Source organism: Bremia lactucae, linkage group LG3, assembly GCF_004359215.1.
Source record: "Bremia lactucae strain SF5 linkage group LG3, whole genome shotgun sequence".
Classification (NCBI taxonomy): Eukaryota; Oomycota; class Peronosporomycetes; order Peronosporales; family Peronosporaceae; genus Bremia; species Bremia lactucae.
In genome coordinates this window covers 379,821-390,486 of record NC_090612.1, presented here as the reverse complement: position 1 = coordinate 390,486, position 10,666 = coordinate 379,821, and the positions used below count along the sequence as shown (strand labels likewise).

The 10,666-nt window shown below is 46.5% G+C and overlaps 4 protein-coding genes across 4 annotated transcripts; 2 read left to right on the top strand and 2 right to left on the bottom strand.

Annotated features, from left to right (window-relative positions):
- Positions 1-2,797: 2,797 nt before the first annotated feature.
- On the bottom strand, positions 2,798-6,903 carry CCR75_005978 (uncharacterized protein; the record flags this gene model as incomplete). The annotated part of the gene is made up of 4 exons (XM_067964052.1): positions 2,798-6,310; positions 6,369-6,631; positions 6,715-6,827; positions 6,894-6,903. 4 exons carry the CDS (start codon positions 6,901-6,903, stop codon positions 5,575-5,577), a joined length of 1,122 nt encoding a protein of 373 aa, XP_067816219.1. The 3' UTR covers positions 2,798-5,574.
- CCR75_005979 (uncharacterized protein) lies at positions 2,901-5,456 on the top strand (the record flags this gene model as incomplete). Its single annotated transcript, XM_067964053.1, has 1 exon — positions 2,901-5,456. The coding sequence occupies one exon, from the start codon at positions 2,901-2,903 to the stop codon at positions 5,454-5,456; it is 2,556 nt and encodes an 851-aa protein (XP_067816220.1).
- Positions 6,904-6,973: 70 nt separating the features above from the next.
- Positions 6,974-10,449, top strand: CCR75_005980 (uncharacterized protein). Its single transcript, XM_067964054.1, has 2 exons — positions 6,974-8,279; positions 8,345-10,449. The coding sequence occupies exons 1-2, from the start codon at positions 7,965-7,967 to the stop codon at positions 8,678-8,680; spliced, it is 651 nt and encodes a 216-aa protein (XP_067817065.1). The 5' UTR covers positions 6,974-7,964; the 3' UTR covers positions 8,681-10,449.
- CCR75_005981 (uncharacterized protein) lies at positions 8,765-10,456 on the bottom strand (the record flags this gene model as incomplete). The annotated part of the gene is made up of 1 exon (XM_067964055.1): positions 8,765-10,456. One exon carries the CDS (start codon positions 10,454-10,456, stop codon positions 8,765-8,767), a length of 1,692 nt encoding a protein of 563 aa, XP_067817064.1.
- Positions 10,457-10,666: the final 210 nt, after the last annotated feature.

The window sequence follows — 10,666 nt, the reverse complement described above, 5'->3', positions numbered from 1 at the left end:
TATCGATCGTCATCCGATCGATATACAACACGCAGCGGCTTACTGTACTACACAGCCGTTGCCGGCGACACTCCAAGTGTCGTTGTCCTAAAACTTACAGTGATTTGCGCTTGCGCATCGACATCATTCGCGTCGTTGGTAATTTCGACGCGTGTTCAACATGAGCCATAAATGGTTTCGCTTGTGCAAGTCAACCCTCCCAAAACTAGAGGATCCCTCTAATTTAGGTACTAGGCGGTTCAAACGTCAAACAGACGTTTGAACCACCTAGTACCTAAATTATGCTAGTCGCATTTGCTTGTCGACGATGTGACTAGCCATTATGGCATCGTTCAACTCGACAAACCATCTTAAGAGGGAGTCTTCTTCGACTCCCAATACTTAGAGATGTCTATCTTTGAGGTTTCCGGACAATGCGTGTGCGTCAACCCAGGTACAGAGGTTTGCACCTGTTGCAACCTTAACAGTTCTGCCTGTTGAGAGCCTTGCTGATAAAGCAAGGCTATCTTTTCGTCCGCCTCGTCATGTTCATGTTCGATGAACTTGGCGATGGCTGAATGGAGGGCATCTCTGTCTAAACCGGACAGCATGGCCAGGATAACATCATTTCCTACGATCGAATTCATTCGTTCGACCGCACTCCTTTCTATGTAACCTAGAAAGGAGTAGCTATTACGCGAAACGTGATGCGTATTTCCATTATCACCTAACATGTCCATGTTAGATAATAGAACCGTGGTTCTCGGACGGACTACAAAGTGCTATCAGGTGTAACGGGGCACTACCGAATTGGACTGCACCAGTACAAGTCCACATTGCACTGCTTCAGTGCAAGTGGTGCCACAAGTCACTTCACGTACACTAGTACGTGCAGAGGAAGACTCTCTTATAGACACTTGCTTTGAAGAGGGTTAAAGTAAGCTGTATTTCGTATAATTATGTTCTGCTGTTTCTATCTATTTAATACAAACTTACTCATATACTGATACAAAACATGTAATAAAGTCAACGGTACACCCCGTTACAGACCCCGTCCGTTACTATGATCCGCTTCCTCCTTTATTCTAAATAGAGGTCGATCGTTGCGCTCAATGTTTCGAGGCACCGGGCGTGGAGCTCTACAACTATAGGCGAAGCGCCACGGCTGGCCCGCATACGGCCGAACTCATATGTTCGACCGATTTCCGTTCGAGGTGTCACGCAAGTAGGTGAATCTCTCACGCGTTGCGTGAAAGTCTTCTTGAGGGGCTTCAAAGTTTTCTCCTCTTCATCCAACGTGGACATGTTGGATGGAATGTGCGTGGCCGTTAAACGGACCACGAAGTGATACCAGGTGTAACAGGGCACTTTTGCTACAGTGCTAGCCAACCTGAATTGATAACAATGAAGGTGAGGTGCCTCCGATTTCTTCACGTATGCTGACGTGCAGAGGAAAGTTCTACGTAGCTAAGAAGTCTTAGCTACTGTAGGTCAAAAGTAAGGCTTTAGTATAGGGAAAAAGTAAATCTGTATTAATATGAAGCTCCTACGCTGATCTACTAACTTTAATGTATTAATATCAAACTATGTATTGCGCCTCCTTGCGCCTCCTTGCGCACCGCCCAATCGTGTCTAGTAACGTTTGGCGGGGTGTTGATTTAAATTTAAATCAAGCAACCTGTTGCCTTGTTGCTTCGATATTTCAAAATTTGGTAACATTGGAAATACAAAGTAAAAATATTAAAGTATGGTTATTTATACTTCTTTATTATTTATATATATTATTTTCCTTTAGGGAATTCTTAAATACGGGAGATTTCGTCTTTGATATATCTAATGAAATGTGATGAGCTGTAATTATGACATTTGATTGGCTAAAATATGGATGGGGTAAAAGTCTAGGAAAATGGGAAGCTATCATCCTGTTATAAAAAAAATAATCATTTACTACTCATTACTCTTAAAGACTTATTTAGATAAATCAGTTAAAGCTGTCTTGCAACCGGATATTTCGGGAAATATATGTATAACAAAACATTGTGAAACTACTCGATTTCCATCAGAAGGTCTGCATTTTAGCATGTTCTGAGGAAAATTTCTTGTTTATAGCAATTGCGTTTTATGAATTTAAGGGCTTAAATTTGACCAGAGCTCTTTATTTTTCGATTGACCGTGGCGTTAGTAGAACATTGCTCGAGCTTGAGAAAGCAATTTTTCGTTTGTGCAATCTTCGAAAGTGCGACTCGTTGAAGTGGGAAATGACGAGAACACCGCAAGCTCAACTCTATCCGCGTCTATACTATATGAACATAAGTTGGAATGACGACAGCGGACAGTTGTGACTAGTCCACACATGCTTCTCCGCTCTGTCGTGTTTTATTAATCAGAAAACATAACTCTTGGCCCACGCAACGTCTAACCACAATTATAAACGAACCATGTCAACGTGGGCGTAAAAGGAATTTTTAAAAGAAGCATTTCATCCGCACGTAAAAAATAATAGAGCGCATGAAAACAGCGAAAGGACAGGAAGGCTTTATCCCTCGGCGAAACGTGCCGCAGTACATCCCATGAGTTACTGAGATCTTTCATGTCGAAGGCATGCGACATCTTGTTTTAGTAGCAAATACCGTAGTGGGGAGGTTACTTCGCTCGAAGCCGTTGGCTTCGGCTCTTTGTGCCAATGAGATTTACAATCAAAGTGCGATCATGAAAGGTCACAATTTTCCACGTATGACGGGCTATAAACAATTACCGAAGCAATATTTAATGGTAGGAGTTTATTTCAAATATATACACCCCCTAACAACCTTTGACCGTTCGGCAGGCGAATTTTACTTGTGGGGTCGAGGACACAATAACTGTAATTTCCAACCGAGTCCCGTCGTGTGTGTCGTGCAGTGAAAGTGTGTGTGTGTGCAATGGAGGACAGGAGCCGTTGCAAAGGAGGTGTTCAGTCACAGCAGAGCTACGTACAGCAGCAGGTAGCAGCGTCTCAACAGCAATTTCCAGCGTACCAGCACCAGATGCAGGCACAAGCCCAGCTACATCCATATCAGTACCAGCAGTATCAGAACCAGCAGCAGCAACAGAGCAAGGTACCAGTGATGCACCAAAACCGCAATATTGGGTATCGTAACACGACCACCGCCACTTCCTCAGGAGCTCAAAAGCCCTCAAAAACCGGTGCGAAAATGGGGATCAAGAGCGGCATGACCGTGGAAGATCTTAAGCGACTGACACAAAAAAGGATGCAGCAATCAGGTTTGTCCAATCCAGCAACGCCGAAAAACGTAGCTCTCGATAGCTTTTCGTCCACGAGATCAGCAACCCCTAAAATTAACATGACGGTGGTCAAAACTACCTCGACGCCCGCAAACGTGGCCACTCCGCCGGTAGTTCCCAAGACTGGCATGTCAGTGCAGGAGCTTAAGCAGCTCACAGCACTTCGTGTAGCGTCTCAAAATGCACCAGTGCACGCTAGTGAAATCACAGGTTTTGTCAGTAAAGCTATGCTCAACAATGCCACAAAGTCCCACTATCGTGACAATTCACGTACGTCTGAGATTTCAGGAAACACACCCAAGCGCTCGTATCATGCTCGAAGTAACAGCGGCTCGCAATATGGCAGCGCTTATTACAGCTCATTTGGCAACAATCTAAGTCAGAGCCATGGTCCGCTCAGCTCTGAATCCAAAAACGATTTGTCCTCGATCCGTGGGCACCGCAACCGCTCACATAGCTCACAACCACTCGATCTGGATGCGTCCGATAATGAAATGCCCATGCGTTACTCTTACACGAGCGGACAGACGCCGGAAGACTATTATGCTTCGTACAAGTTTGGAGATGATGGTGGCGATCCAATTTCTTCTCAGGAAACAGATTCAGGTCATATTGCTCTTAATCACGGTGCAAAGTTGGACCAAAATGGGTTGTTACAGTTTTCGGAAGAGTCATTTCCGCCCCCACCGCCAATGGACGATAGTGGAGGCTTTATTGCGAAGGCACTGCCGTCGTGGTCTCCACCACCTGCTAGGAGTAAAAAGCTTAGCGCCAAAACGACTAGCGGGGCTACGTTTTACAATCAACAAACCTCCTATTACAACATTGCATCGAAGGACGAATTAGCAATGGCAAGTGATGGTGGAGCTAATACGAGCTATGCGCAGGACCAAAATGCAGTGCTGGCCCCACCGCCTGGACTAACACGAAGGCCGTCGATGACAGTACCCTGGCAAGTTGCTGAAGCCGTTCTTAATACACCACAGACAAATACGGGGCGAAAAAAGCTGGTCGAGTCGGATGCTAATACCAATTTAGTAGGTCTCAATTCCTCTGCTGCCGAAGCTGCCGCTCAACTTACGGGACTATCACTGCAGTCGTCCACTCCTACCCGAGGCAATAGCAGTGCACTGTCTTCTTCATCGATGTCATCATCGGGAACGTTATCGAGCTCGCCATCTAGTTCTACTACCATGCAAGTCGGACTATCCAATGCCGTGCGACGAGGCAGTTTCGGAAACGCTGCCGAGTTTTTTAAATTCCGTCGACGTAGCAAAAGTCGTCTTGAACTCGCGCGTGACCTTACGTATGGCGAGAATGGAGAGCCAGGAGGGTACCCGTGTTACGGCACTGCTGGCGCGATGCCTGGAATTGCTGAGCGTCAAGGGGATGCTGAAGAAGAGATTCATGAGGATTTCGTGTCAGATGAAAGCTTACCAACTTCAGCCAACGATGAATCGAGCTCGCAGGATTATACGGATGAGGATGTGGTCCAGGTAACCGACGGGTATGATGCTATGACGGAAACCTCGAGTAGCTTTGTGTCCTTTATCAATGCTTCACGACAGCAACAGAACGGGCTTTCGGCTTTGTCGATTCTTCCTCCACCGCCCCCACCTCCTGCGACGGATGACGATGAAGATGCGTCTACTTCGTCGTCGACCAAAGGAAATGGCTTTCCAATGATGTCGCCAAACGGTGCAAGGCTTCGTAAGGTCGCCGAATTGGCTCGACAAGGCAGTTTGAGCAATGAAGACAAGACTCGCGCCAAGGATGAAATCATTCAAAATTCATTGGGAATTGGCAAAGTTTTGCGTCTAGTGACAACTAAAAAAGAAGATAGGGGAGATCGGGTGTCACCTATAGCACCGTTAATGACGGCACCCCCCGGATTTCATGGTGTACCTCGCTTGACTCCGAAGGCCTCGACAAAGAAGATAGCAGTACCTGGATCTGGAATCGTACGGGCTTCTTCATTAAATACCTTCGCTGGTGCAGCTACGGCTACGGCAGCTTTAAATGTAGGTACGGTATCGTTAGGATCATCAGCCGCTTCCTTGGAAGAGCGACTTGCTACTGCTGCGCAACGAGTGGCTGAGTGCGTCGGAAATGGTGATATGGTAGGCTTTCAGAAGGCTATGGATGAATTAGATTGGCTTCGCAGCGAAGCAAATAAGCTCATGCATGGTTAAACGAGCGTTTAGTAGAGTAATACACAAAAAAGGCAAAACACGATCGAACGGTTAAAATCATACGAGAAAATGTCTTGGTCAGGTACATTGACGTTCTGAGAGCAAGACATTTGACAAATTACAATAATATTTTGTACTTTTCCGTCGATGGCACGTGATTGACAGCGAAACGACCGTCGTACGACAACGAGGCAAACTTCCAAGCATCTCCACCAGTAGCCCACCGGGCTGCGTACACAGTATCATCGTGCTCTTCAATTCGTCGTAATAATGTATCTGCCACTGCGGCTTCGCCTGCTGTCTCATCCATAAGATCAAGCTCATCTAAGTCCACGAATGGGGACGATGAGATCGAAGACACTCGCCAAAGCGCCAGAGTCGCGTCTGAGCTTCCAGAGAGTACAAGCTGGTCATGCAGCGGATGATAGCGCACGCTATAGACCCAATGCGAGTGCGCGTTCATCGCCAATACCGGCTTTTGCGCAAACCTCAAGTCCCAGAACTTTATTTTGCCATCATCTCCTCCACTTGCAAGCATATAGGGTTTGTTTGGGTTAAAATCGAGCGACAGCGTCGAGCTTAAATGGGCGCTTTTGATGCTAACACTGTGTTGCTTGACTCGAAGATCCCACATTAGCACCCCGCCACCGAGAGCAAATGCCAGTTGCGAAGAATGGTGCGGGTCCCACACTAATGCACTCGCTCCTTTCTTTGTGGTGCCTTCCGTCGTGGAAACGTCCAGCTCGAGTTGTGCGTGCGTTTCCAATGATCCTCCATCTAGACTCCACTTCCGTAGCAGCGTCTCATGACTAGACGCCAACGTTGGCGTGTCAGCCGTAGCATCCCAGACGACTCTGTAAAATTAACGACATAAGCTTGAATCTGCATATTGCCGCGCAACTTGACTCGTACTCTGACACCGGTAATTTCTGCTCCGGGAATGGTGCCAATTGCTCGAGGTCTTTTGTCGTAGCAGTTCGCCCCTTTTCTTCAATATGAATTTGACTGTCTATTCGTTGCGGAAGCTTCCAAAGCAAAGCCTTTGCCTGCTTTCCTCGCTGCTTACTGCAAGTGACTAGGAGCTGTCGATCCTGAGGACTTGGCGCCAGATTTAGGACCTCCCCAGGATGACTGAACACCTGGCGGGTGATGACGTCGTCGCCATCATCACTTATCTGCACCAAATAAATCTGATCGACAAGCACCCATAGCGGACGATTTTATCGAGCCAAATGCTACAATGTTCACCTGCTCTCACCTTATTGGGCTGATTTAAGGTGCTAGTGCCAACAAAATACTGTGCGTAATCCGTTTCTGATCGCACAGGCTCCAGCGTCCGCACCTGAAAATGACAATTCGCGTCAGATGATACTTAAAGCATGATATAAGCAATGAAAGAGCGCTCTACATTGATGCCGAAGCTGAAGCTACAGGCACTGGTGAACATAATAAAAATCTTGATTACATTTACGCCGTTAAGTTAGTTAGTAAATTGATGTAATGCACACAACTAAAAATCGAAATACGAAGTTGACTAACTCGTTAAACTTTTTAATTTATGCATTCAAAAATAAGTTTTTAGTGTGATTAAAGCGTCTGAGTGTCGAACCATCCGGACTAGATGGCCGAAATGCAGCAAAATTTCATAACCTGTTGCTTAGTCTTGGTCTTTTCGATTGCTGTGCACACTTGCAATGCTCATTTTTTTTATACCGTCTTTAATGAAATGTCATTGGCGACCGTACACGCAACATTTTCGCCTCGAAGTAGTTCAACTAAGGCCACAGCCATAGCGATCACTGTCGCAGGGCCTTTGCTAGTAACGCAATTTTCGGTGATAACCACTTTATCGTCCGAGTATAGATCGCGAAGAACTAATTTGCCAGCCGGATCGCTCGCCATGGGGCCCTCAACAAGCGCGTTGTGGAATAGCACATCGCAAGTAGCTTCTCCTACAGCGGCATACAGCTTACCAGCTGCCTTCTGCTTTTTTAAGAGTGTCGTCAGCATCCGACATGCACCTAATGCCTTCGCTCCTGGACCACCGGGCACCGCTATAACATCGTACTCATCATTGACGCAAAATTCAATAGGCTTGTCTGCTTGCACATCAGTGCCTTTTGCGAGTTTTACAATATGGTGAAGTGATCCAGCGACGTTTGCGACTGTCACACGAACACCACCGCGAGCCAGAATATCACAAAGCGCTGCCACCTCAATCTCTTCACTTCCAACGGCCTATACAATATCGTTAATTATTCAAATGCATGCCATTTCCATCATTAGAAACTACTTGCAATTGGAACAAGTGCCGTGGGCTTCGGATTCACGATGTCGCTAATTGCTTGGGCGATTCGGGCCATCACTGTCGTATGGTTTTCAGAGAGTGATTTGTATATGTTTGAGGGAGAAAACGCTACTTGAAGTTCACACAGGCTACTCCTGGTCCCTTAACGGTCTTGAAGCTGTATCAAAAGGAAATCACAATAAAATTTGAATTAAAAGACCATGATGGCTTCTGGTTCAAGCTTGTTGGCTGGTGGATTTTCCAAACACTTCCCGCTGAGCGATGAAGACCTGCACGTTCAAGCGCTTCCACATGCAAAGCCCCGGGCTTTAATAGTGGTGGCGAATGGTTCTGAAGAACTCGAGACGTTGGCGCTTTCTGATATTTTGATCCGTGGCGGACTTCATGTGATCATTGGATCAGTCGGACGAACCGAGAATAATGTCGTCATGGGCAATTACGGTCTGCGCATTCAAGCTGAAAAGCCAATCGAGGAGTGCAGCTTTGAAACGTATGAGCTGATCGTATTGCCTGGGGTACGAGTGTTCATATAAATGAAAGGTCCTACTGCATTGCTAACGAATGATTATGAATTGAAAAGGGTGACGGGGCTAAGAATGTTCGTGACTCAGACCTTGTAATTAAAATGCTCCATTGGCAGAAGGAGGCTGGCCGCTGGATTGCAGCGTGTTCCTCGGCCCCTGCAGTAGTTCTTAATCCACACGGGTTGCTAGGTGAACGTGCGACGTGCTCAGTTGCTCACGAGCCCGAAATGACACGCGAATTCGTGAATGAAGAAGTCTATGTCGACACTCGCTGCGTGACAAGCCAGGGTTTGAGCTCAGTCCTGAAATTTGGATTGACACTAGTAAAGCTTCTCAACGGAAACTATGCGGCGAAGAAGGCTGCGGCAGAGCTTCTATATCCGTGGCAATAGGTTAAAACATACTTACGTAACCAGCGCTTTCAAACATAGTCAAAACGTTTTTGAAAATGTTCCTGCTTAAGTAGAAGCATTCTATCACATGACAATTGCGGCATAGTATCGTGCAAAAACAAGCGAGGCAAACATCAGCGCGTCAATACGGTCTAATACACCTCCGTGTCCAGGAATGAGCTTTCCAGAGTCCTTCACACCAGCCGCGCGTTTTAATAGACTTTCAAATAGATCTCCTAAACGGCCCACGATCACAGCCATCACTGTAAAGCCAGTTTGGGCGACGGCAGACCCTGGTACGTTGAGCAGGTCTGAAGAAATAAACATTGCTGCTACACCAAACAAAATAGCCCCTAAGGTTCCTTCATAGTCCTTGTTCTTCGAAACATGCGAGGCGAGCGGATTGTAGTAGCCATATTTCAGTCGTTTCAGTAGCTTACCAGTCAAATAGGCTCCAGTATCTGAAGCCCACACGACATATAGCAAGACAATAAGAAGTTTGCGATATGATTCCAATCGCTCGTCATCGACGAAGGCAACAATGACGGAAATACTGCCTATAATATAGAGATAACCAAGCACGTCGAGTAAAATGTGCAAAAAGGTGGCGGGTGCTGAAGTGCGCGTTTGGAGGCGAAAGAAAACAATGACCACCACACCCGAAAGAAAAACTTGAGCTGGCTCTAATGACGTATCACAACGAAAGCGATTGATGGGACAAGCCGTTGAGTGCACAGTCAGCAACGTGAATACTGTTTTTCCCAAGAGGCAAATAAAGGCATATTTCCAATTCGGCGTGAAAAAAGCACAAATGGCGGCGACAAAGTCAGTGGCGATACTATAGAACCATCGGAGCTTGTATAGCTGCTTCTGTTGCAGCTTAGGAATGTGACTGATGTACACAAGAAATACTGTTGTCGTTAAGGCGGTCGTGATGGCCGACAAAACGACTGCAGCAACCCACTCATTTTGGTGAAAATACGTGTCTGCGATTCGGGACACTGCGCTGCATGAGAAGCTGGGATCACGCAAGTATGCAAACTCCTCTTGATCAACGTTATTAAGGCCGGGTTGTTGCCGTTGAATAGAATCATCGATTAGAGAGGATACGATGGAAGATCTAGGTGGTGATGAGGGCGGTAGGACCGATAGCTGAACAGTTTCATCGCTAGTGCTCACCACAGTGCGTCCGCTATCCATGTGCATACTTTGTGTTACATGCACACCTTCTTGATCTCGTGGACCGCTATTGCCACTCTGTCTTTCAATGCTGTCACTCGAATCGTAGCGACTGGCGTTTTGTTCTCTAGTTTGGTTCACCTCGACGCTCCGCTGCAGTTCTGTCTCGCAAGCACTCAGTTTTGTCATCACGCGAAGATGTATTCGGTGTTGAAGCCAAGCGTACTCATAAGAGCAGATACTTGTCACGAAGGTACAAAACGTGGCAGTGGCCAAGGCCGGCGAAAGCCAGAGGAACACAGTTATGAGTGGTATAAGCACGATTGCCGACAGTATGCGCTGAACCACATTCAAACGGAGCCATCTTAGGCATATGGAGGGAATTGAGATGGCCGTGCGAGATATACTCGGAAGCATCGATGACGGGACATCGACGTTAGTATTTGATGTATGTAGATGAAACAGTGACGGGGAGCCTGGCGAGTGCGGCATCACTTGCGGCATGGGCAGACTAGAGGAGCATACGTCACTTATTAGAGTCTGACGAGTTGGAGGCTCCTCCACGGGCTCTGCGCCGCCTGGTGAAAAGTCTGCCATTGTAGGGTGCTTGCTTGTTTGTTGAAACCTTGGTTTAAAATTCTGTAAAATTTGCGATGTGTTCAAATATACGTCAAAATTCAATATTTTGGAGACGCTAAGAATTAAAGAGGGTGAACATCGGTTGGGAAACAGCTAATGTAGTACATTTAACATTATGGGTCAATTACCCTCTTTCCTATTTAAAATAGGCATAAAAACCCCATTTAT